This window comes from Arvicanthis niloticus, chromosome 2 (assembly GCF_011762505.2).
Source record: "Arvicanthis niloticus isolate mArvNil1 chromosome 2, mArvNil1.pat.X, whole genome shotgun sequence".
NCBI classification, from domain to species: domain Eukaryota; kingdom Metazoa; phylum Chordata; class Mammalia; order Rodentia; family Muridae; genus Arvicanthis; species Arvicanthis niloticus.
In genome coordinates, this window is record NC_047659.1 from 109,909,504 (window position 1) to 109,937,080 (window position 27,577).

The 27,577-nt window shown below is 41.1% G+C and overlaps 1 protein-coding gene across 1 annotated transcript in view; it reads left to right on the forward strand.

Moving 5' to 3' along the window:
- The first annotated feature begins 1,524 nt into the window (after window positions 1-1,524).
- Ism1 (isthmin 1) overlaps window positions 1,525-27,577 on the forward strand; it is a 78,413-nt gene continuing 52,360 nt past the window's right edge. The window contains exon 1 of the mRNA XM_034496256.2: window positions 1,525-1,783. Within this exon, the coding sequence (XP_034352147.1) occupies window positions 1,646-1,783 (138 nt within the window). The 5' untranslated portion in view covers window positions 1,525-1,645. The remainder of the gene's footprint in view (window positions 1,784-27,577) is intronic.

The window sequence follows — 27,577 nt, forward strand, 5'->3', positions numbered from 1 at the left end:
ATTTGTCCAAGGGTCCTGGGTTGCGGATGAGAAATGGCAATGTGTGACAAGGGTTGTGGGAACGCGTGCTCTCGCTTGACTAGGGATAGGCTCACCGGGAGGGAAGGGTTGGGCTGGCTCCGGGGAGGAAGGAGGCGGAGGGAACACAGTATAAAAGTCTCCAGCCTAACAGAGCGCCCGTCACTCGAGCCACTTGGGGAAGGCGGGAGCCAGAGCCACGCTGGACCCTGTTCATTCTAGCCTCGGAGGCAAGGATCCCGCGCTCTCCAGGTCTATCATACAGCCGTTCCGCTCGCCAGCCGCACCCCTTGCAAGGCATGAGACGCTCGCGGGAGCCGGAGGCTGCATTGCGGTCATGAGGTGGTGGCGCAGTAGCAGCGGCTGCGTTTCGGCAGCCCCCAAATCCCCTCCAGGCGCAGCTCCCCCAGGATGAGCCCCCAGACTCGAGCCTACCAAGCTGAGAGTCACCCAGAGCCCCGCTGACGTCCGAGCGCCTTCGCAGCGCCCACTGTGTCCCTTGCAGCCTCCCACGCGACAACTGCGCACTTAAGTAGACGCTCGCGGACTGAATCCAACTCCCCCACCTTTCCGACGCTCAGGGCGCTGGAGGCGCACGGTCTGCTGCACCCGGTGATCAGCCAGCCCAGAGCCCCACAGCTCGTGTCAAGACCCTTCCGGACCAACAGACACCGTGTCACCCTCCCCAAACTAGCTGCTCAAGGTCAGGGCGCGCAGTGGCGTCGCAGACACCTGGTTTGGCCCCTTGGTTCTCCACTCCTACAACTCCAGCTCTACTTTGCCCATAAACTTTTCTCAGGTGGCCTGGGCGACCCCCACTCGCTCGCAGCCCCAAGCACTAGAGCGAGCAGAGGGCTAGTCCCTTTGCCACAGCGACCTCGGCAGCGAGCACTTAGTACAGCGGAGAAGGCGGACGCAGGCGCCGGCGGGGCGCCCCCAGTTATCCTCAAACGGTGACAACCTCGGTGACCCGGAGCCAGCCCATCCGGGGACTAGGTTAGCGGTGCGACGAGGCTGGAGGTCCCAAGGAGCTTGAAGTGAGGAAGGTGGTGGCCCCTAGGGTGAGTGGCTCGGGACAGCGGGGGCGGGGGAGCCGAGAGTGGAGGTAACTCCGGTCGGCCTCTGAAGCCCTCCTCCTCCTTCTCCTCCTCCGCCTCTTCCCCGCGCTCCTCTGGCGGCGGCTCCCGCTCCAGCTGCGGCACCGCGGCCACATCTGGGGAGCCCATGTGCGCTCGGGGGCTCGGCTGCGCCCGCCCCGCCGCCGCCCCCGAAGCTCTCTGCCAGAAGGGTGGACCCTGGCCGGGCCTGGGTCGCGGACAGCCCCGGGTCCCCGTCGCCGCCGCCGGACAGCGCCTGGGATTGCTCGGCCACCGGCTTGGACGTCCCCGGCCCCGCGGTGGCTCCTCTGTGGTGTGGCGGCGGCGGTGGCGGCTGCTCCTGTTCCCCGGGCCCCGCGCGTTCGGCCGAGCCCAGAGCCAGCCCTGCCGGCCCGGGGATCGGGGCCCCGGTGGGGGCCGAGGCGGGAGCCGCGCAGTCGAGCTTGGGGGCTCCGACTCCTCCTCCCCCGGCGCCGCCGCCGCCGCCGCCGCCCGCCGCGCGGGGTCCTAAAGCCGCGCGACTCAAGAGGATGGTGCGCCTGGCCGCGGAACTGCTCCTGCTGCTGGGGCTGCTGCTGCTCACACTGCACATCACGGTTCTGCGCGGATCCGGATCCTCCGACCGGCAGGACGCGGCCGCCGGCAACGTCAGCGGGTCCCAGCTGCAGGTGAGTGAGCCGCCGGAGGGGGCGTGCGGGGTTGCGCGAAGCAGGGTGGCAGGCAAGGTACTAAGCAAGAGCCTGGTACAAGCCAGGAGGCGGGTCCTGCGTTCCACCAAAGAGCACTTTTGCCTGGGCAACCATGCTTAGGCAAAAGAGACTGGGCTAGGGGATGGGGGCGGAAGGTGGGTAGGTGGGAGGGTTACGTGTTGAGGCCAGGCCTGCTGCAAAGTCTACCTAGAGAACACCTCAGATCTGTCACAGGTTTGGCACTAGGAAGAGGTCTTAAGCTTGGGAGATACAAGCTGGCTGGAGGATGCTTTTGATTCTGGGTGCTGCCAGAGACTTAGTAATTTGTCTAGAGGCAAGAGAGGGCTGAGGTGAAGCGACGACGCAAAGAGTTGTGTTTAGTATTCTGATGGGTGTGCAAGCAATGTCAGAGGTCAAGACATAATTTCTAGAGACTAGCCAGACACCCCACCCTTGCCTGAGTGATTCCTTCACCTTCTATGCTCCTTTGTACCAAGGAAAGGGCCATAGATAGTCAAGGCACCTGTAAGGATTTGATCTAAAGTTACTTGGGACTTTTAAACTTGTAGCACAGACTTCTTCCCAGTGAACGTCTGCTTTGAAGGATTTTTTAGTAACAGGATTCAGTTTCAGCTCCAGGTGAGTCGAGGCCCTGGGTCATCTATTGGGTCTTGAGATGCCAGATGAATTTTGCTGAGTAAAGGCTGCCCACGTGGGCTTTTCTATTATGACTTTACAAAGCCCTTCTCGTGGCTTTAGAGCTATCGCAGGCATAAAACCAGAAGTAGTACAAGTGAGCAGGGACTTTCTTCAGGACACAGCCAGGATTCTCCACTTTCCAAAGAAACCAAGCCAGACCTACTAAAAGTCTTCACTATGCAATGTTGGGATTTTTACATCTTTATGCCATTAAAAAAAAATAATAATAAACTGTTGTTTAAAAGCGCATTTATTTAAACACTTCTACCTCAGGTATTTACCATGCTCCTGTTTTAAGAGTGTTACAGGAGCTAGCTCATTTAATCGCATCATAGTCCTCATTCCAAGATTGTTAATCTCTCTGCCTTACAGATTGTGAAACTGAGGCACAGAGTGATTAAGAAACTTGTTAGATGTCACACCTTCCCACCTGTGGCTTAATTATATCAAGCTTGCTGTCTGCCAGACTAAAGCAAGGTGACCCCTACAAATGCAAACCAGGCCTGCAAAAAGTGCATACCTTAAACTGAAAAGTTCTCAAAGCCTTCTAAAAATACTCTGATTTTGTAGGAGCCTCTCACATTACTCTTTGGGTAACCCTGTACAGCAACAGATATTTCCCCATGCCAAACACTGAAGAAATCGTTCTTAATATCATCAAGACTTCTGGAACTTGTATTTTATGTGTGATGCTTTCTTTCCTCGTGGACTCGTGAAAAGCTGTAAAAGTGATGTTCTGTGGAAAAGTAAATTTGGCAGATTTCTTTATGAGGTGCTTGCTATCATTAGAATGATCTCCGGTTGGCCTTTTCCACCCCAACAGTCCTTTAATGAGAGAAGCAGCTGGTGGACCTGGATGGAATTCTCAGAGGGCTTTTGCTGAAGAACACCCCCCCCCCAAAAAAAAAAAACCAGAAGAAATGGGGGATTTGGAAACAGTTCTGCTCCTAGGAATATCTGGGGTCCTAAGTAGCTGCTAATCCAGTAGCTTCAGTTTATCTCATTACAGTGTTCAGTTATGGTGGGCATCCCAAGCCTTCACTTAACCAAGCCTAGTGATGACTTTAACAGTTTAGTTTGTAATTTTATTCTTTTTGTAATTTCTTCTTATAAAAGTTTTATATTCTTCCTGACCAAAGTTATTTCTTGGGCTCAAGGCAGTATAATTCAAATGGACTGAGCCAGTTAAACCTGCAAAAGACATTTCTCTGCCGTCTGCCAGATACAAAAGAATGCATTTGCTAGCAGCAGGTGTACCTGAAGACAAAACTGTGGCCACTGAATTCTTTCTGTTTTCTGGACATCTTGAGCCCGATCTTAAATCCCATCTAAATTGTTTGATTTTTGTCATGTCTATACTACCAAAGTCCTTCTTAGTTATCAGAACCTCAGAGGATCTTCTTATATTATAAAGCAGGCACTGGTGAGTTTGCCTCAACTGCAATGTATTTAGAAAAAAATTAAAAATAGGCACAGCTGTATTTAAGATTTAGTGACATCCAACAAAAGTACTCAGAATAGCAACAAGAAGAGCTAAAGATTCATTAAGTGCCTTCTGTATGACAAGCAATGCCCCACCACTGCACACATTACTAACTTCTCTAAGTTCAAAAGAAAAAGAACCCCAGGAATTAGATACCGTCATCATCCCACTTTCAAGAGGAGAAACTGATATTAGGTAGCTCCCTCTATAGCTGAAGAGCTAGAAGTTCCGTAATTTGTTTTCCTTATTTTATAGTATAAAATGTGTACCGTGTGTGTGTGTGTGTGTGTGTGTGTGTGTGTGTGTGTGTGTGTTGTATCTCAAATGATATATCCATATTCCAAGTTCTTGGTAAACTCATAATACTGGCTACAAAAGAGGGGCAACTTTTAAATGTTGCATTTTCAGACAGTCTTATTATGCCAACTACCAATGCCTACATGTTTACATAGGCATCTGTGCTTATGGCTATACAAAAACATATTTAGAATCCTTAACAAGATTTTCTTGGTAGTTCCAGGGAGTTCTAGGAAATTTTTGTTTGTTTGTTTTGTTTTCCCTTGTGACTTTCCTTGATGTAGGCTGATGCTGTGAGGTGGCAATAAATGTTTTGAGTACATAATCTTTCTGTTGGTTTGTGGGCCATAAAATATCCAGTAAGAAATTTTTGATTGTCAGCAGTAGCTGTATAAAAATTCATGAAACTTTCGAATCTGTTGACTTTTCAATGACTTTTTTTTCTTTGCTGCATAACTTTATCTTGTGCTGTGAGATACTCTGGTTAGTTTTTTTCATATGTCTTTAATTATAATGAGAAAACATAGTCAATAACAATTATAATCAAAATAATGCTATCTATTTTTAAACAGAATTCTTCATGTATCATCTAATAAATCTCCCTCAAATTTAGAATTGTGATTTTTTAATAGTAAAACCTGACCTCATTAAAGCAGTGAGATTTAAAAAAGTTTAATAAGATGCCAAATTGGTTTTTTTTTACAATAGCATGAAAGGAAACCGAACTCTGAGCTTCAATGAAAAGATTTTGTTGTGATCTGTCATCTTTACAAGCAAGCATGCTGCCTCTTTATTTGCCTGTTGCCTTCAATAAAACAGTGTAGATTCATGGACTCCCTTCATGTACTGAGCCATATATATAGCACTAGAAGAAAAACCACCCTTAAGTGAAGCTCCTCACAGTGACTCTAAAGGACTGACAGTCATCTCCTTATCCTTGGTGGATTCATTCTTCGTGAGAATGGAACCCTAAGTAGCAACAAACCCTGCAAACACTGTTTCTCCTCTACCCACACACCTATGATGAAGCCAGAACAAAAACTTTCAATAAGATAGAACCATTATAATGATATGCTGCAAGATAGTTCATCACTTTAGTTAGTATAGCATGTCATTTAAAGCCTTAAAATTATCTATTTTTTACATTTTTCATTTAGTGTTTTAGACTATGTTTGCTTGCTGGCAACTAAAACCAAAGAAGTTAAACCAGAGATGTGGAAGGACTGATGTCCATTCCACAGATGAGAATATGGAGAAATGAAGAAATTGAAGTAACTTGCTCAAAGCTACACAGCTGGGGTAGAGGAAGGTCAGGTTCAGGACTTGGACCCAGACAAGCTGACTACAGGGTCCAAGTTTCTGTTCCTGCCTGTCAGCAAGATTCCTCCAGCTTTGATTCAAATTAATAGGCATCTGTCTCTTGTTTCCCAACTTGCATGCCCACTTTCCAGTCAGGCAATTGCTCTTATCACTGGAACCCTTTGTAAGTGATGGATAATCGTCTTACTTCCCTACTACAGCATAACAAACCACTCTACAATTTAGTGGCTTGAATACAGCCACAGTTTTATTCGCTCTTGAGCTTGTAGGGCAGCATCTAGCTCTGGGCTCAGCTGGACAGTTCTCCTGTTCACCTCTCCTTAAATTATTCATGTATTTAAGCCCTCTGTTGGTGTAATGTGGATGAGGTAGTGCAATGACCTCATTCATAAGTCTGGTTGTTCCAATTTGTCACCCACCTGTTCTCTCTCCTTCGTCTCACCTTCATCTCCACATGGTGGGCTCAGAGCAGCAAGCAAATGAAAGCAAGAATAAGAGCCCTTGACAAACATACATGTCTTGAGGTCAACTTTGAGTCTTAGGAATAAGAAACAGATTCTGGTACTAGTGGGGAGGAGAGTCGCCAAGTTATGTTACAAAAGCCTCTGTGAATCTGCAGGAATTCTTGGAAAATACAATATTGATCTTTTATTTCATATGCTTTGTGAATGCCTTGGCCGACTTGCTTTGTTTATGCTACTTTTGGCCATGGAGTAGCTGGCTTTCTTAAATCTACTCAATTCCCAAACTTGTCCCTAATGACTTTTTGTTAAAGATTATAAAAATCTTTAAAATACATTTTGTTCACATGGGTTTGTACTTACCCTATTTTAGGAAAGCAATCTACTTTGAAGTTATTTCTGGGCTTTAAATATATAACTGTTTATTTTTACCAAAGGGAATGAATAACCAGTTGTCATGTCAAACTGGCTAAATGGTCCACTTTGTCATGTACTAAACTTCACATGTCTGTCTGCTTCTTCACCTATTTATTCACATACAAATACTACTGTGTTTTGTGTAATATAGTCATATAATACGTTTTAATAGAGTGACGATCCTGTTTTAATGTGTATGTGAGAGAGAGAAAAGAGAAAGAGAGAGAGAGAACACTTAGCAGGTAAAAGCTCTTGCCACCAAGCCTAAGGATCTCTGAGGACATAAGTTTACCTCAGGAATTCACATTTTGGAAGCAGAGAACCGGCTCCCCATCAGTTGTCCTCTAACCTCCTCAAGCACACTGTGGTGTGGAAGTACATGCATACTTCATACACACACACAAACACACAGACACACATTACACATGAACACATAAACACTACACTCACACACACACAAAGAGACACATACATACACACCCTCAGATACTATATACACACATTGCACATCCACACCTAAACACTACACCCCCCCCACACACACACACACATGCACACATACACACACACACGCACAATTGATCAATTAATCGATGTTTAAAACAATCTTTGGAAATCTATACTAAATATATTTCAGTGAACTTCAGAGTTGTTTTGCTCTAAATTACTAAAAATTTTAATGAGAATTTTATTTTAATGTCTTATGACTTTATTTCTCCTAACTAGGACAAAAAGTAGAGGTGTCATTTCATGAGAAAGTTTTTATGTTTTTTGTCAAGTTTGATTTTTAAATTAAAAACTGATTTTTTTCACACAATGTATTCTGATCATGGTCTCCCCTCCCTCATCTCCTCCCAGATCCTCCTAACCTCCCCACCCATCTGACTCCATGACTTCTTTCTCTCTCTTTTTTGAAAACAAACAAGGAAAAAAATTTTCACGTTTTTTTTTTTTTGTTGTTGTTTTATAGATTATTTTCTTGATTTGAGTGCATTGGAGAATAGAATATTAGTTATACCATTACACTTTGGTAATGGTATCCTTTTGCACATTCATGGCAAGGATTCAATTTTCTTTTATATTTTCACTAGCACTTTATTTTTTTATTAGATATTTTACTTACACTTCAGATGCCATCCCCTTTCCCCATTCCCCCCATTAGAAAACCCCTATCCCATGCCCCCTTTTTCTTTTCGCACATATACATTTTTTTTAAATGTTAATCATAGGCTTTATAAGGTTGGTATTGCTCAATCAGAGGTGTAACCTACTACCCAATCTAGATATAACAACTATCTTTGACTGGTGGAGATACATGAACATCTGCCTCCCTGTCTCCCCCCTCTATCTCTCTTTCATCACCTAGCTTCTCCTCTCCTTCTTCTCCTCCTCTTCTTACTCCTTCTCTTCCTCTCAGTACTCCTCCCACCTTAGCTCCTCCTCTTCCTGTTAAAATGAAACTTTTCTCTCAAAATACAATTAGAGCATAATTGTGCCAATTTGTACCCATGAGGTACAAGATAGTCCTCATACCCAGTCCAACATTTTGTTGACTAACCAGAACCTCTGTCGTCTCTTCTAACTAAAACACTTAGTTCTGAACCTGGCTTTTTCCTTGGCTTTAGGATGAATGTCAGCTGACGACCATCCACTCAAATCTTTTCTCTCAAGGTAAATAGCCAGAATTGGCTATGAGGCTATAAGTTTTCAACCCTGTCAGAAGTCCAGAATGACTGAGTTAACTATAATTGTGGGAAGCACAAAGCATAGCTTCTAAAACTTAGCCAATTTATAGAGACCTCTGAACACCTGGACACTCCCTCTACTATGTAACGTTGGAGCATCTGTTTTTCCGCCTTCTGGCCCAGGATCATCTGACAGACCTTAGTGCTGCAGAATTATTAAGGGCTGATTACTCTGTCTAGGCAGATATAATCAGTCGACTACTCTCCGAGTGTGTCCTTTTCTGGACAGTAATTTGTCTGTAGAAGGACAGAGGCACTTCTTGTCTAGTGGCTGTCTCACCACAACTGGAGTAACTCCAAAGATGCTCAATTTCTTCTTAGAATTCAATATATGAAGCTGTCAGGAGCAGACAGGTCTCTAACCAAAATGAACATTAATACAGAAATGTTTGTCATGTCAATTCTTTCACTAGCACTTTAAATAAAAAAATTGAATATTAATTAAAATGAAATACTCCTAAAATCTTCTTCATCATGCTATCTTCTTGATTGAAATCTCCTATTCACATACTAGGTATTCCACTGTCAGTGGCCTATTCAAATTATATGTTATTTCTTTAGCTGATTATAGTGATTTATGTTTCAGAAAAGATAAAACATTCTCAAATGAAATTTAATTTTAATAGTATAAGGTTTATACATAAGTATTTACAACTCTTCCATGTTTTGTAGTATATATTTACAGACATATAATATATAAATGTCTTACATAATAAGACCTATAGGACTAAGGTTATTAATTTAAAATATATGCCCTCCACATCTTTTTTATCTGATGGTTCCAGAAGGAAAATCACTATGGTCTTATCCTGCTATTGTGCCCCTTCCTCTTCTTGTAACCTGAATTCTGTTCATTTTTAAATGTATATTTCTATGACTCATAGTGACAGGACATAAGTATCTTTGGGATGTTGTAGTTTTATTGAAATGAAATTTCTCAATAGTCTCTTTTGTTGTGTGTATATTTAAACTGTCTTGACTTTAATGTTGTTCCTCCGGCTCCATTTGGGGGTTGTGGGCTTTTGGGGAGGTACAATTTTCAACCTTTTGTTTCAAGCATTTTCTGCTTTTATTTATTTATTTATTTATTTATTTATTTATTTGGGAATGTCTAATATTGGTGAGCTATACCTCAATTTTCTTTATCTGTGAAATCAATGGACTAACCACTTATAATTACATTGCTTCCTGATAATTTTGAAGATAAGTTTTTCGTTGTGTTGATTCTTCCCAAATTTCCAATTGTTTCTTCTCCCCCTCCATCAGCTTGGCTGTATGACTCCAGCAAGAGCAAACCCTCCTGACTACAACCCAATGTCATTGTGAGGACTCCCAAAATGCTTTGCTGTAGATTGGAGCTCAACCTGGTGTTTAAGTTTATTTATTTTGTTTACTTTCTCTCCAAGTATGGAAGCTATGTGTGCCATTTCTATTATTTTAAAAATCTTACAAACATATTTTTTGCTTCACATACTTCTATCAATGCTGAAAATCAGTCTCCATCTGTAACCTACATTCTCCTGGGAAACAGGATTCTTACTCTTTTTCTGTCTTGTCTGTAGTTGCCTCTAGATTTGAAAAAACTGTATTTTCTAAATGTTTAGTGTTGGAATTTTCTTTTGTTTTCTTTTGCATTTTTATTGCACCCGGTGGTCAGGTGTTACCCATTTTATTACATTCTTAAGACTTACTTTGCTTTAACTATGAGATGTCTTGAATCTTCCCTCTTCATAGAGCTCACATTTTCATCTCATATGCTGCTGAATACATTCTACAAAAGAGACTTTTTAAAAATAGCTTACCAACTACAAAAGTCTCCAAGAACTTACATTTTCAAACACCTCTATTTGGTTCTTACATGGAATGCCAATTTGGCAGCAGGCTGAGTTCTGTTGTCTGCTCTCAGAATTTTGAAGATATTCACTTTATTATACTACTTCATGCCTCCCAGGAAAATTTAATAGAACTTCTTAGCATTTGGCTTCTGAAACATGCTAGACAAGAGTTCTACCTCTGTAGTGAACCCAGGCCACTGAAAAACAAAGCTGAAGCTTTTAAATTTTTTTCTGTTTACTCATGATACTCAAAAATGTCATCAGGTTTGCTTAGATTTGTGGGTTGGCTTTAAGTACTTTCCAGCACATGGTGTGTGTACTCTTTACATACGGAGTCCCAAGCTTACTCTCTGCTCAGAGCACTTCTTTAGTCGTTTGCTTTTTTTTTTTCTTCACTGTCCATGGACTGTTCTTCTGAGACTCTTATCCAAGTAGGAAGCTAATATTGAGATTTCAAAGTCCATCTTCAGTGTCTCCTTTTCCACCCATACTCTTACATCTGTTCTGAGAACATCCTTTACATCCTGGATGCATCTCCTTCAGTGATTTGTCCAGCAGCTGCTCATACCTGAGCTGCCATAGTCTAGTGCAAGTGGAAATGTCACATCCAGGCACTCTGAACCCCAGGACTGAACAAGGCCATGCCTTCTCTCAGGCTGTTCCCAAACTCTACAACCTTCCTTCTTACATCTCACTTCACTCTCTCCGCTTCCTTTTTCCCTTTTTCCAATTGCTTCTTTGTTTTCTTCTCTTTTCTTTCTCTCTAAATTTAAAAGGTGTTTAAAACAATGTATGATTTGCATGCAATAAGTGAACAAATCCCAGAGTTCGGGTGCACTTTTGATAGTTGCACGTTTATGTGTTGATAGTATTGATAGTGTGTGATGGTTGTATGTGGCCATAAAGCTGCCATCGAAGTTAGGGTATAGAGCATTCGCTGTTACCCTATAAGACTGTACCTCTGTAGGCAATCATGCTTCTTCTGATACTCACCAGTGCAGCTTTGCCTGTCCCAGGGCTCACGTGCATAAAATTGTGCATTCTTCTGTGCATCTGTTGTCTTTTATTTAATGCACTATTTTTGAGATTCTTTGCAATACTGTATATCTGGGTAGATTTCCCTCTTTAGTACTGAGTGATATTCCACTCAATTATTCCATGATTTTATTTATCCACTCCTCATCAATGAAGGGTTGGAGAGTTTCCAAGTCTTTGTATAGTGTAGGTAAAGTCATATCACTACCTTGTGTGGGTCCTTTTGTGAACAAATGTTTTCATTTATTGTGAGTAGATTTCTAGTAATTAAAAGTAACCTGTTCTTGATACTATTAAAGAGTTTTTCTCAGGGTCTTAAATTTTCTACAAACCATTCTGCTATGATCTTAGCCCTGAAATATCTCACTTTTGACTGGTTGTCATTGTATTATACCAGAAGCCTGTGCCCACACCCAGATCACTTTTCTATTTCTTATGACATCTCAGTATAATTTATAAAGCACACAGATGCTTGTTTGTACACATTTAATGAAAACAATACAATTTTACATCTTTTGTTTTTAGAACAAAAAGCTCTACTATTTATGCAAACTCTTATCATTTCCTTCAAGCCATGTTCTAACAAGTATATTGAATTTTGAGATTGAAGGGTGTCCTGAAAATTGTCTGAAGATTATATCTGGGGTATCAAACTTCCAAGTGAACCCCAAAACATCTTCTTTATGTTGTTCAAATATTTTCAATCTCCATTTTTTTTCAGAACACTCTTATTTTGATATGCCTTTAGGTCCCTTGGGCTATAAGTTAATTCCATGTTCAATTTTATCTCTCCGGTGTTCATAGGCAGGTACCTGCTCTTTTTCCAAGACAGTCCTCTCTACACTCCAATTTCAATCATCTGTTTCTTTAGCTTGTTTTATTTGGGTTTGTTTTTACAATGTTTTAGTGGTTGGGGGGGTTCTATTTTCCCTCTCTGCTCCTATGAGCATTCTTCTTTTCAACAGTCTTTGATTCAGCATTTTGTCACTTGGACTGGTGGTGATGAAGCCCTTCTTCAGTAACAGTGAAGAATATTTCTCTCTCTGTATTAGTCAGGATTCTCCAGAGGAACAAAATACATATTTCATTCTATCAGTCTTGTTATATCATTTGAGGTAGGAATTATTATATGATATGATATATAGTTTATGATATATAATATAAAATATATAATTGTATATATTTATTTATAATTGTAAAATAATTATATATATAAAGTATATAAAATAAATTCTATCTCAAATAACCCAAGTAACTAAAAAATCCCTCAGAGGTGTGCTCAGTAGCTTGGGTTTTTAGTTAATTCCATATGTAGTCAAGTTAACAACCCAGAATAATCACCACACTGCTCCTGCCTCTGTCCCCTGAAACAGATTTTTTTTTTTTTTTTTTTTTTTAGCAGCTAAGACAGTAGCATCTGGTTAATCTTGTATTAAATGCATAAGTTCAAATAAATGACAAAGAAGTTTCTTGATTGGGGAAAAAGAGTCTTATTTTGCATCTTTTAAAACCTTATGTGTGAAGTTCAAAAAAAGCTATGAACATGAAATTTATAAAAATTATCTTCTGAGATAGAAACATGGCTCAACACTTAAGATCACTTGCTGCTCTTGCAGAGGACCAAAGTTTGCTCCCTAGCTACCACATGGCAGCTCACAGACATTTGTGACTCCAGTATCAAGGGATCTGACACTCTCTCTGGCCCCCATGGGCACTAGACCACACACATGGTACACATAAAAACAAAAACATTCTGGTGCATAAAAGAAAAAAGGAAAAAAAGAGAAACAATTTACTGTCTTCTATGCATATCAGTCAAGAAGCAGGATTGAGTATGTGGCAATCAAGCCAACACGGTAATGTCCAGCATTCCTCTTACTGCAGACCATCACTGTCCATATTAGCTCCTTTCCTAGTAAGATGTCTTATACCTCTTCCCTTCCCTTCCTGCCCTTCCTTTCCCTTTCTGCCCTCTTCCCTTCTAGGAATTCCTGGAGTCATGTCTGAAATGTATCTCGGGTTTGTTTTTGGAAGAACCAAAACATACTATACACCTAAACATTAGCCACTGGGGTGACTTCCTCTCTAGATATCATCAGAGTAGAGCATCACTGGAAGGACAGAGCAGAGAGCTTCCATGAGACGCCTCTGTTGTCAGTAACAAAAATAAGTTTTTTAAGCCTCTGAAAGGGCTGTGTTATGGGCAATATGAGTATCTGATGTCTCACACCTTCCAACAGCTAGGAAAATTGGTGAGTAACAAAAATCAGAATTAGGTTTTAAAAAAACTACAAATTCCTGATGCTTAGGGATATGGCTGGCCCATTTTCCCTTGAGAAATTACACCTGTGGGCATTTACTGTTTTAAATGAGAGGATGGATGACTATGAGAACTCCCCAGAGTTCTGTGTGGCTGTCGTCTAATGGCTGAGAAGGCAGGGTAAGGTGCCTTGATAAATAGCATCAACACCCCAAGCCTAGACCAGCAGATGTCACTGGAAAGTTATTTCTGTAAACTTAGCAGAAGTGAAAACAGTAGGTCAACAACTCCTTCTTCCTGTAGGCATTGACCTTTGCCCGTCTTAGGAAAGCAAATCATCTTGCATTAAGTGTTGTCTGTGATTAACATTCTACTGGAAGAAAGCAGCCTTGCGATGCTTCCTGGAAGACACACTGAAGCAGGGCCCATGAAACTGAACTTATGACTTGATGTTTGGGTTCCCTTGCTTACAATGTGAAGCTCTCCCATCTCCAGGTATTCAACAGCAATGACATGGGAAAAAAGAATATAAACACAGAGGGCAACAGGCCAGTCTTCCCTGTTGGACACTACATATCTACTTTTAAACATCAAGGTAAATTGTGTGTGAAGACTGCAGGAATCTGGAAATAAGGCCACACTCACCGCAAGCATTAACTTATTTCTACAGTGTCCAAACAACATATCATGTCAATGATAATAATTCATTCATACATACATACATACATACATACACACTCCATACTTTAGCTCAAAACTACCTTTTGGAGATGATAAAAAAAAGAAAAGAAATAGTCATTTTATTGCTTTCTAGAATACAGAATTCTGAGGCATAATTGGTAGGTGATGAAATATATACGTATTATGTATATATATATGCATATATATATTCAATATGACTATTTTGAAACTACAGATACCTACCTGTGATGACATCACCATCATTAAGGTAATAAACTTTCAGACATTTCTTTGTGCCCCTTTGTCATTTCTTGTAATCTCTAGGCAGACATTGACCTGGCTTCTGTCACCATAGAGTCATCTGATATTTCCTGGGGTTTTTGTAAGTACATTTGTACACATTATATGGCTTCTTTACTCACGGAATAAATTTGACAGTTATCCTTGTTTTGTTCATAAGAAATTTGTTCCTTTTATCGTCAATTAGTATTCTATTGTATGGCTCCGTCTACAGTATGCTAATCCATTGGGCCACTGAAAAGCATTTAAGTTGTTTCCTATTTGGAAACTATTAAAATGGAAATGTAGTGAACATTTGTGTAAACATATGCTTTCATTTCTGTTGGGTATATATTTAGGGGAAAAATGGTTGGGTCATATGGATGTTGCATGTTTTACTTATTAAGAAATCATGGCAATATTTTTAATGCACTTACATAATGTTCTTAGGATCCACAGCAACCCTTTGGAACCTTTGAAGAACCTCACAGAGTTTGGAAGTTAAATTTTAGAAAAACATTTTCCCCCCAATTAAAATATGGGTGTTTGACCTTCAGTGGATTGTGAGAATCTGAAGGAGAGAAAGAAAATTCCTGTATCCTTGGAAAGTGTTTTTCTTTCCTTTCAGGACAACGAAAGTAAAGTACAAGATCCCATATGGCTCACTTATCCGGGTGACATAATGACAATGGTGTGGTGGTCATGCTAAAGTAAAAAGGCAGAATGAATGGTGGGTGCTGGACCAGAACACAGGTTAGACATGTGGCCCAGCCTCCAGTGTGCTGCTGCTGTCCAAGTGCCATCCTCATTATCTTCCCTGCTTCCTGTCTGACAGTGAATTTAAAAAAAAAAAAAAAAAAAAAACAGGCGAGGACTTTCTATCTCAACTGAGTTGTGCCTTAAAGTCCAGTATGGGTTGTGAGCTCAGAATGAACGGTCAACTAGATTGGATCCTAAGAAGCTTTGAATTCCAAGAAACAGAAAGTGTAACAACTAAAAGGCAGATAATCCCAGAAGACAGACTGAGGAAATATTAATACAGGCTTACCTGGCCATGATGACTGTTAGAGAAGGTGGAGTGTCAGACTCACTCAGGATTTTCAATGAGGGCACAGAAAATGGCTCTTTTACACAGATGGTGAACCATCTACTGCCCAAGTGTTTACCAAAGCAAGTTGTGTCCCAGAAGCCCACAGAAGAAGCCCAGGATGACTTCGAAGCCCTTGTACCCAGAGTTTCTGTGGGCCAGCAGCACTAGCCCCTCTTTGTGTCCATCCCAGAACTACTGAGTCAGAACCTGCATTTTGACAAGGTCCCCTAGCTTAATCACAAGCGAATCACAATTCAAGAAGCAGTAGTTCAGAGGTGCCCTTCTGAACACCATGAAAACACTTACATAGGTCCTATATTATTCAGCTACTCACCTAAAAATGTTACAGGACTAATTAAAACTGCACATTCAGCTCAGTAGTCTACAACAATTAGCTTGCATTTGCACCTTTATTGGCCAGTGTGTCAGCTAGAGTTCAGACCTGGGCAAGAGCCCTAACAAGTCCTGGCTTAGGTTTGCATTTACTCCAGGGGCACTGTTCCACTTCTCTAGGCCTGCAGGCTTCCTGCTAAACCATTATCTCCTGGTGATAAAAATTTACAGAGAGCCAAAAAGTAGGCATGTGTGTGCTGCACAGTTTAGCCTTTTGCTCGAGTTATGCATGCCTGTTAATATCCCGTCAACTAAATCAAGTCACAGGCTCCCACAGAGTGGCCAAGGCATGGCTGATGCCTGTTCTGTTTCTTATTTAAGGGCATGCCCTAAGCAGAAGCATTTGCTTCTTCATCCCATTCAGTAAAACTGAACAAAAATAGCTACATCGCTGGGAAGTTATGATGTTGTAATGCCTTTTGCATCGCATTGTAAAGTTTTAGCATGTAGGTGTTGTTAGTACTGAGAATTCTGTGACCTTGGGCAAATCACATCATGTCTCTGGACTTCGTTTTCTCATCTAGAAACACACATTCTGGTGGAGAAATGGTGTTCTTTTAATCCATAGAAACCACTTTTGAAACCAGTGGTGGCAATAATGGCGAAACACAGGGTAGCACTGAGCGTTTACACTCTGGCAGGCCTTGCTTTTAGGACTTGAAGGCTATTTGCTCCTCCATTCCTTAATTTCCCAATGAAAATCATCCCCACTCTGTAGTTGAAGAAACTTGAGAATGGCCATGTTATGACTCCGGAATTTAGCACTATGTTCTTGTGAGCATTTCCTGTGGAGGAAACCACTTTGCAGAAGTGAAACGATCCAGGCTGGTCCATGTGGCTGCCTGCTATCCGAAGGCTCACCATAAACATCATGTCAATGCTGATGCTTCTGTTGTTTCCTGTGGGATAAGAAAGGAAGAAACAAGGAAGCTTGCCTTTCTGCCATGTGAAAACAAGGAATATAATTTCCAGTGTTCCCAGCCACCTTCCAGGGCTGTAAAGTAAATCTACCCAGTGTAGCTTTGGGTGAGTGACAGCAAAAAAAAAGGGGGGGGGGGGGTGGGGGATAAGGCGCTAAGAGTCCTTTTCCTGAGAAGTTAGACATGGCATAGTCTGGAGCGGGATTGGAATAGATCTTCCTCTCACAAGTTGTTCTGTCAGAAGAGGATTCAACCTCAGCGAGTGTCATTTCTGAGTCAAGGGATACATGTCCATCTCTTTCCATCTTCCTTCATAATAGTTGTCCTTTCTGTGTTTAAACATGATGTACCACATGATAGGAATGGAATTGTGCCTACAAATATGTCATTCATTGCTCAGCTTCAGCAATTTAAGCCTGAAACCACTTTCCCTGTACCCTTTCATTCCTTCCCTTCCTTTCTCCAACATAACAAGAGAAATGGACATGCCAGGGGACAGGCGTTGCACGAGCTCTGTGAGTTTACATTCTATTTCTTAGTTACTGCTACTGCCCAGAAGGATTCCTTCTTGTGATGAGTCAGGTCCCCTTTTCCCTCTGTATGCCACAAGTTCATCCTATCGTGGTCTTTTCAGGAGCAGGTGATGAGACATTAGGAATGTCTTCTCTACCCAATGGGGTCATATTCTCGTTTATAGTTCCAGCCTTATCTTACCATTTTCTTCTCAGTGGACTGAGTCCTCCCATTTATTGAGCACAACCTTTTGAATTCCATTACACATTCCTGGTTCTTTCTTTGTGTAACTCAACTATGAACTTGGAATCAGTCTTGCTCAAGTTTCCTATGCAATGGACTCATTTGGTGGTTGTTTCAGAATTGATCATTGACTAAAAATATCGTGAAACCATGACTTCTGTTTTGCACTGCTGGAGGTTAAGCCCAAGGCCATGGACATACTAGCAAACTCTCTACCATAGAATGACATTTCCTCCATTCCCCACCCCAAAGAAAAACAACTTCTAAAGGAATGTATGACCACCGAAAACATAAAACCACTACACTATCGCACTGGAATAATAAAATGAAAAAAAATTCTTGTAGGTACTAGTGTTGATAATAATGTTGAGCAACCCAGTGGTCTAGTGCAAGTGTAGACTGATATAAACATTGTAGGAAGTAGTTTTTCCAAAATAACTGAAAATAAAATCTACACATACTGCTGGCCCATCAATTCCACCCTGGTGAGGTATTCACAGTCAGTGCACTTAAAGACTGGGAAAAGAATTGTCATAATGTTACTAAAGACATCCCAAGCTCATGAATAGTATGATGGATAAGAAGACAATCGAGTACATGCTTAGAATCAACAAATAATAGCTACACCCAGGGTGTACATTCATTAGAATAATTCTGTGTGAAAGAAACCAGTCATAAAGCACTATCAGCTATTAGTCCTTCCTATATCAAAATCAGAACCATGACAAATGAGTGTAGGAAGGTGGAAGGGAGGATACAGGTGGAAAGAGGACAAAGGTTACCATTGTCAAGAAAGTACCCAGAAGGGCTGGCTGGCTGCTGAGTGTATTCTCTCTGTTGATATGAGTGCTGCTGGTTACACAGGTGGCCTCTGTCCTTGGGTTTTACTGAATATTACTGAAATTATATGTGTACAGTATCTTGTGAATATCATACTCTACTAAAAATATAGCCAAGAAAACAGCAAGCATGGCAAACAGTGTGAAGACTGGCCCAGTCTCTGAACTCCCTGTTGCATGCTGCCCTGCAAGCTTGATCTCCACATTTTAATGAATATAGTAGACTAGTTTGTGTGTTATGGAGGTGCTCCTCAGCCTTCTAAGTCCGGTGCTATTGTTAGGACATCAAAGACCAACTGCTGACTAAGATACTGTTCCTATGAAAAGAGTGACCAGCAAATTTACTGCTTAACTTCATTCCCTTTAAGTGAAGCTGGCCCCGTGGTCCTCTTTGAAAGCTCAATTGTGGGCATATATCTTCTTTATAGGACATCTTGTACAATAAAGAGAAGCAATAACTTCAGATAATAAAAAAATACCTTTGAGAATGCTATGAGATGGACATTCCATTTAATAAACATCACTGTGGTTACATACTCCCAAACTGCCTGAAGTTTGGACATTGGCTCAAGACCCTTCAATCTGACATGGGTTCTTTTGGACTGATTGACTTATTATTATGTTTATGCCCCCAATTTTTTCCCTCAGCTCTGCAAGACCTTGGGAATAAAACAGGCTTATCTACTGCCAAGGACCACCATACAGAAATTGGGCAAAATGGAAATTTTCTATCCTGTTGTACTTACTAACTTATTAGGAGCTGCCGTTCAGTAGAGCTAATACTTATTAAGGATTAAGGCCAAACTAATCTCCTGTGTCCATTATATGATGTCTCCTGATAGCTATCTAGACATCACTCCTCATAACTCTGGTGTAAAAAACTCTTGGTGTTATTATCATTTTCAGATACTGGGACAGGATTAGAAAAAAATGGACTATTCTATACCTACTAAAAAGATGGTTACTCATTATCTATGAAAGAAATAGAAAACTACTTATAAAGGATGTATTTGGCTTAACATGAAGTGTGAACCACGTGGTGGAGAAAGAGACATCTATAATCAGAATCACTAGTCTGCTTGAAATTAAATAAACCAGAATGATCCTTTCAAAAATAGTTACATACTGCAGAAGTTTCCAGGGAACAGCACAGCACATAAAGCAATCTCTATAGTAACCAAGTCTCTGAGTATGTTGGTGAGTATGAGAAGTGGAAGCAAGAGAAGCAGTAGTTCAAGGACAGTTGTGGCTACATAATGAATCTAAAGACAACTCGGGCTACAAGAGAACGTATCTCAAAAGATAAAGTACCACTTGAGTCATCCAATTCTGAGCCAGTCACTCCTGGTGAGGTTTGGTGCTCCACAGTTGGCTCATTTGGTTGGAAACAGGCTGCTGAATAAATCTTTGCCTTTTTTTCCCCACTCCTCTTTGGTCCATTCAAAAAAAAATGTACAAACTACTTGAAGTGATTGAGAGTCCCCTGCTGAGATTTTGATGGAGATAAAAAAATTTGATTTTTAAAAAAATCTATAAAATAAAAGTATTCAAAAAAAAAAAAAAAAAAAAAAAAAAAACCCTTCACAATCTTTGTTGAGCAGTAGGACCTCTAGGGAAGATTATACTATTATACTCCAAAGAGTGGGTGGGAATAATAAGGCAGGCTCTGCAAAATTTACAAGTGGAGGATGGCTTCTCTGCTCTAGATTCTTCCCCACAACCTCACAGCCCTGAAACTTATCCAGAACTTCTTCTAGAAGCTGAGATAATCCAAAAATGAATATCAATTTTTCAGCTCTAATTTTGCTCATAAATTGTGAGACGGGAATAAAAGAAGAGAAATAATTGGACCAGAGCTAGCTGATTTGATTACAGAATGACATAGCCCCGAGTAAGGCTGGAATTGTGTGGTGTGGAGCCAAGAACAGGATTCCCACCTTCCTGATGTGAGCAGAGGATAAGTAAAGTGGACGAGGTCACAGCTCAAAAGAGCTACCCTCTAATTATGAGGCTGCATCTTTTCTCTGGGCCTCTGAATGGTTACTCCCAGCTTGCTCAAACCATTAACTCAATTCACTTTACTTTAGGGCTCCTGTATGTGTCTGTTGTTCCTTTGGGTTGGCTTTTTCATGCCACTTAGAATGTGGTGTAAATAGAAATGCCATGGCAACCTGCCAGTATGGTGGAGCCTGCCCAGATGGGAAGAGCGTCTGGTGGCTATAGAGGCTCCCTTTAAAAGAACAACTCAATACTCACAAAACCCTAGACATTCAGGCTGGAGAGACATCAGGAAGCCATCTGCAGCCCACCCCACATGAAATCTAAAGCAAACTTCTCCCTGGTTGTTTCATCATAAGGTGGATGCTGGTGGGAGAATTACAACCAGTGTGGCCTAAGTTCTGAGTTCTGGCCCAACTGTTTACGTGAAAATCCTTTAAGGGTATATGAGCACATGACAAGTACTCTTATGCACTTATAGCAGAGGTAGTAACCATTTTGCTCACTGGGTTGAATCATACCTTCATCTGGACCTACTACCATGCATGAGTCACACTGTTTAGAAGATAGATTGCAGATACTCACCTAATCTAGATTTCATTTCTCCAGGCTCTGGACTCTTCATCAAGTGTATGAGTTGGGGTTATTGTCACAGTGCTAGCATGCCTTAAGTGATCAATGTAAAGGGAGAAAAGGTTTGCTTTGGTTGATGGTTCCTGACATGTTATCACTGTGGAAAGGGTATGGTACAGCTGAAGGGGTGTGGTACACATCATATTATAGTGGACATAGGCAGAGAAGAGTCTAGAGAAATAGGCCAAAAGCAAGATATAGCCCCAAGCCCACATTCCCCTTGACCTACTTCTTTGTTGAGACCTTCACTAGTCCCTGTTCGGGTGGCCAAAAAATGTTGCGGCCCTCTCCACTCCGCACTTGGCAGCCACTGTTTCCCGGCCCAAGCTACTGCTCTGGTCTGCGGGTCAGGGTTCAGCAAGAGAGAGAGTGAGGAGGGACTCGAAGAATGGAGACCAGACAGAGTGTGTTTCAATCCCGTTTATTCTTCAGTCTCTCTTCCTAGTCCAAGTCTCAAGTCTTGAGTTCCTAGTTCCTAGTTGTACTCAATCTCTGTTACTCCAAATTGTTCTCTAAGTTGTACTCTCTAAAATGTCTGATTCTCTCTCATCTCTCTTCTGTCTGCCTCTCGCCTTTATATATCTCACTTCTAAGCCATGCCTTTTGGTCTTGTCTCTAAATCTGATCTCTAAGTCACACTCTTAAGTCACACACCTTTAATCTCACAGACCTTTAATCTCACACACCCAAGGTATCTAAACCAAGATTATCCGAGTGTGCTCAGCTGTTGTAGGCTATTGTAATACAAGTCTCATGTCAGGGTATATGGCTCAAGATGGCTGCAAAGCTGATAGCCGCTTTCTGCTAAAAGTCGGCCCCCAACACTTCTTCCAACCAGATCCCACCTTCAACCTTTCAAAAAATCTAGATAGATTTTTTTCATTGCCAAAAAGCCTTGTGTTTCCCTTCATTAGTGAAAAATCTAAAGTCTAAAACAATAAAGGGATTTATCTCCAAAGTTTAAAATTTATAATGGTTAATCTTGACTGTCATCTTGGTTGGATTCAGAAATGCCTAGGTGGTTTGTAAAGAATACCTCTGGGTGAGAGACAATGAGACCGTGAGGACTCTGATCTAATCTTTGGATTTATAATATGTTAGATTATTGAGAGATAGTGAGATAGATGAAGATAGAGATAGTGAGAGATAGATGAAGAGTCCAGAACCTGGAGAAATGAAAGAATTTAGCCAAGACCATACCAATCATTTTACATACAGCCAGCATAGTGTTACAGGTTGACTAAATCATGAGCAGATTGTCTTATATAAGCCACATTTCTGAACAGCTCATTGGCTTACGTGCATGAAGAGAATCACAGTGTGCATACTGCTAAAGGGCCTGAATTCTGTGATATTACACTTGATTTTAGGGCATTACGGGGCCTGAAAAGGAAGGACTGAGCAAGAATTATGTCTCCCTTATTTCAGAGTAACCACTCAGATAAAGAAAAGAATGTGTAACTGAGTATGGATCATTGCCCAACCATCTCACAACTGAGTTAATTGTCTCATCACTGGCTATAGCCAATTGCCATTATGAAGAGGCATCATACTAGATGCTAAAGACTCAAGAGAGAAAATATTTATGTTCTAGAAGGAGGAAACTGAGAACAATTCATATTGAGTTTCCACATTATAAATTGTGATAGGTGTTCAGCAGGCCAGTCACAAGGAATACATATAGGGAATACTAAAAGAGAACAACCAAGAAGGGCTTACTGGGTCGTTGACAGTGAAATCCTGAGTTGAGGGCTAAGAAAGGACCAGTCCTACATAGAACCAGGATGGAAATGTAGTTCAGGCAGATACAATCAGAAACAGCAGAGCCTTGAGAGAAAGGATTTTGCTTGACTAAGACATGGAAAAGAGACTGTAGAAAAGTTTGCAAGAAAAAAAAAATGTAGCAAACGAACACATAGGAAAAGGCGTGGCCTTTGTAGATACAGTTAAACAACCTCAATGTTCTGGCATTGAGAAAGAAGAAGCCACTAAAGAGATATTGAATGATGGCTCTGGCTATAACACAGAGAATAGAAAGGAACAACAGAGACATAGTAGGAAGGCTTGTAAACCCAATTAACAGACAATATGATGTGGATGAGAGTGGGGAGCAGTAGATGGACACAAGACACAGTTCTAAGACAGACACAGAAGGGTGTTCAGATGACTGAACCTCAGAGGATAGAATTATATTGAACTCTTAGACATTCCACTGACATACTCTAAGTAAAGATAATGCATAAGGAAGTGGTCAAGTGGACAAGGAATGGAGACTAAAGTGCTGTGGCCAAATAGTGAGTAGATTCAAAGAGTTGTGAGATCATAGGAACCAGGAAGGGAGAATGAATGTCTTAAGGAAAAAGGTGCCATAACCTATCCAGTGCTGCTATGACAACAAAGGGGAAAATAGGGAAATGTGTGTCAACTAGGTAACTCACTCATTGCTACTGAGGAGAACTCAGGGGACACTAAAAGAGGACTTATACTATGTACCAGGTAAAGAAATTGTGGGGAGAAAGTTGAGACAGAACTATAGGTAAGACTTGGGAACGTTTTGTTTTGAAAAGGAGATGTGAATATGGGGTCCTATGAAGTTTAAAAACTTACTTAAGTTTAGAAATACCAGGCCATTTTAGATGCTGTTGAGAAAGATTCAGCAGAAAAAGAGAGTCTTACACTGTAATATTAATAGAGAAGGGACTGCCTCCTTCATGAAGGCTGAGGCTTCAGTATAAGAAATGGCTTTTGCTTTTACTTTTAGAATTGGCCTTTGTTAGGAGCAGAAAAGCCCAGTCTCTGCAGTTGTTGAAAGATGTACTGTCCAGGTGGGAGTGTGGATCCCTGATGGAAATATGAGAGTTGCCAAGCAGTAGTTCCTATTTCATCTGTGAGATTGGAGGCAAGAGCAAGGAACACAAGAAGGAGATGTGGAGCTGGATGGGGAATGGTTATCTGTGACCCTGCTAGTGGTGAGTTTGTGGGAAAAAAGAGGAATCATTTAGGGGTGGTGATAAGCCCTCATTTACTTAATGTTTAAAGACATGGATCAAGATCAAAGTGTATTTGCCAAATTGGATGATTTTCTTTTGTTTTGTTTTTTCTTCTCTCATCTGTTTGGCTTCCAAGATTATCAAAATGTAGGGTATTTCCCCCTGGTCTCAAAGACCAGAGGGAGAGAGAAGGAAAAGGGGGAGCTGAAAGGAGTTGCCATAAATGTTTATTGTAGGGGGCTTGAATGAACACAGAGGAGAATGGAAGTGATCAAGGGCTGAAAGATAGTGAGATTGCTTCAAAGGGTAAGATCTTGGAAGGGAAGATGGACTTTCTTTTCAGACTTTCAGAGAATACATCTTCTTTATGCTGTTGATGGGTGAACAAGAGAATGCTCACCTTCAGCTTCCATCTCTGTGGGAGTTGCTAACTCATCTGCCAGATAGACAGATAATGCAAACAATGGGCCTTGTTATGGTCTCACATATATCACATATCATATATATCACATATTCATATACCACATTTATCACATATCACTACAAACAAAAGGATAAAAAGCCCATGGTTTTAGGAGCTGTACATGATAGCTGGGAGGCTGGGTCAACTGTCTGTAAGTAGAGCAGCAGCTGCATAAACTCTATTAGTTGAAACAGCGCCTTTCATCTTGGTAAATCAAAAAGCAGAAAGCTAGTAGCAGAACCAGTAGAAGATCTTTCTCAGTGATTACTAGTATAGGCTCTGCCCCATTTCCTGAAGCTTCCACAACATCTCAAAACAGCACCACCTACTGTAGACCACGTGTTCCAACACATCATCCTATGAGGGACATTTCAGTTCAAACATTCGCTCTCCCTTCAGCCAAGCAAGATAAACCCAGGCAAACAAACATTTAGCCTCAATCGTGGATAAGTACAAAGGACTGCATGTTCAGAGGCTAAATTAAAAGTCTACAACAACAGGAAGCTTGATTCAGAACAGCTTGTTTCTCACCAGTTTGCTGTAGGCAGAGGAACTTTTAGTCACTATGGTGAGCATAGTTCTCCATGGATGTCTAGCTACAGTGCAACTTTTCTGTTTGACATCATCATGAAGATGTCTGATGGTTACTTGCTTGACATTGTGTGCCTCAGGGTCCCACAGGTTACAAGGCAATGCAGTTCTGCAACTATACTTCGCTTGGTTCTGTTTCTCATAGTAAGACCATTGAAAAGAACTTAATTTTAAGCAGCACAGCGTACACAAAAACATGTTAACGAGATTTAGCATGGGGACTTATTCTAATTCACAGACTTTGCTGCTCAATTCCATAACTCAGGCATTAATGAGGAGTTAATGTGGCTTTGTTTTTTTTTTTTTTCCAACATCTCTCATCTAGGTTTTTGTTAGCCATCATTCATGCATTTTGGTATTGGAACCTATTTTGTATAAAGAAGGTATTTCCCCTTCCTCAGTCCGGAAGAAACTTGAGTTATTGATACAAAACTCACACTTGAAGAAGATGTATCCAAAGAAGTGAGGTGTGTTTCTCCTTTGTCAGAAGAGCCTCTGCTTTGCCTTGTACACATGGTGATAATTTTCCTGCCATTATCTACTGGACTGTCTCCCTGAGCCATTAAAAAATCAGACATTAAAAATCAAACATTTCTTCAATCAGTTCCAGGAAACAATGGGATAAAGAAGTAGCAGAGAGATCTTATTATTTGAAAAAACTGAAATCAATGATGCCCAGAACAGTGGTTCTTAACCTGTGGGTTGTAACCTCTTTGGAAAACCTCTATCTATATTTACATTATAATTTATGACTGAAGCAAAATTACAGTTATGAAGTAGCAACAAAAATAGTTTATAGTTGGAAGTCACCACAACGTAAGGAAGTGTATTAAAGGGTTGCAGCATTAGGAAGGTTGAAAACCACTGGCTGAGAAGAAAGAGACTGTACAACTTTGGGCCACTGTCTTGAGAGTTGAATCTCAAAGGGAATTTGTTCTCTACTCTCCCTGTCATCTGCCACATTAAATAACTTATACAGTAGGTTACAGACACCTACCGCTGTGTAACAAATTGCCTTAGAATCTAAAAGATTAAGAGGATCTACAGTTATTATCTCAGCATTTCTGGGCATCAGGAAGTCGGTCCTTGCAAGCTACAATTAAGGTATCAGACAGGACTATAATCTTGGAAGAGCTTCAGACCTTTTTCATGGGGACATTGACAGAATTCAGTTTCCTATGTATGTTTGGCTGGAGGAGACCCCTGGTTTCTTTATCATGTGGCCTCTCCACAGTGCAGTTCACAAGAACCAAGAACAGAGCTAGCTTGTTTTGTTTTCTGAGCAAGGAAGTGAAGAGAAACAGAAAGAGAAAGTAGGACAAAACTCCCTGTTTTGTTTTGTTTTGTTTTGTTTTATAATCTTGTGACACCTCTATTACTTTTGTCACATTTTGTTTCTTTAAAACAGATCTCTTGCTTCATCGCACATCCAAAGGGAAAGTGTCATACATGTGTATGCATCCTGGGGATGGGGACACTGAAGGACATTTCAAAAGTTGCCTGTAGTATTTCACAGGCCACCACATCACTGTACATGTGCTCATTTCTGTCCACACACACAGAAACAGTTCCCCTGCACTCTGGTGTGGTGACCTGCATGCTTACTTTTCCAGATTTCTTGATTTTATTTCTGGTTTCCATCCCCTCACCTCCATTCAAACTACAGTCTTCCAGTTTCTTGCTCTAAATAATTGTCCTTTCTTGCACAAGAATGTTTGATGGCTCCCTATTTCTTGGCTCAGTACAAGTGTTAAGAATGTTTATATATGGGATTAACCTCATTCCCTACCCTTCCTTTCAACAGGCTCCATGCAGCCAAGTCAGAGTCTGCATGTTCCTTTCCCCTCTGCTCATGCTGTTACCTTAGCTTATTTTGTTCCCCTTCCCAAATGTGAAGACCCTAAACACATCACAGGAGACTTTTCTGCAATGCTGGGGTGGCAATTGGCTCATTTCTGAACTCTCTTGCATTCTGTGTCCATTAAAACAATTACTATATTCTTATTCCCATATAACCATCCAGGGCATAAACAATCCTGTTGCCTACTCTGCATGCCAGTTAGAAGAGGAGGCTTGTGAGTTGCAGTGTAGTAGCTTCAGTCTCTCTTGTCATCTGAGGTATGCCAGCAGCCCCCTTGCATAACAAGAGAATGATAAAGTCTAGAGTGTCAAGGACTGCTTTCCAAAATGCCGTTCTCACAGTTAGGAACGCTGACTTCATATTATTTTCCTGTTATAATTGATAAAACTGAAATGAAAACAGTTTACCTGCTTATGTGAGAGCAAACCATGGGATTTGGGAGTCCTCATGGTTTATTTTGTTCTTTTAAACATAAAACCGTCTGACTTGACCTGATATGTTTGCTTAGCAGTACCAGAGATTGAACATGCTAAAAGCATGCTAACCCTAAGCTACAGCCTCAGCCTTGATTTTATTCTAATTTTGAGTCAAGATCCTGCTAAGTTGTCCTTGAAATTATGATATTCCTACCTTAGCTTCCTGATTGCTGGGATCACAAGTCTGCACCAGCAAGCCTGGCTTTGATTATTTTTTTAAGATTTATTTATTTTTATTTCATGCATATGTG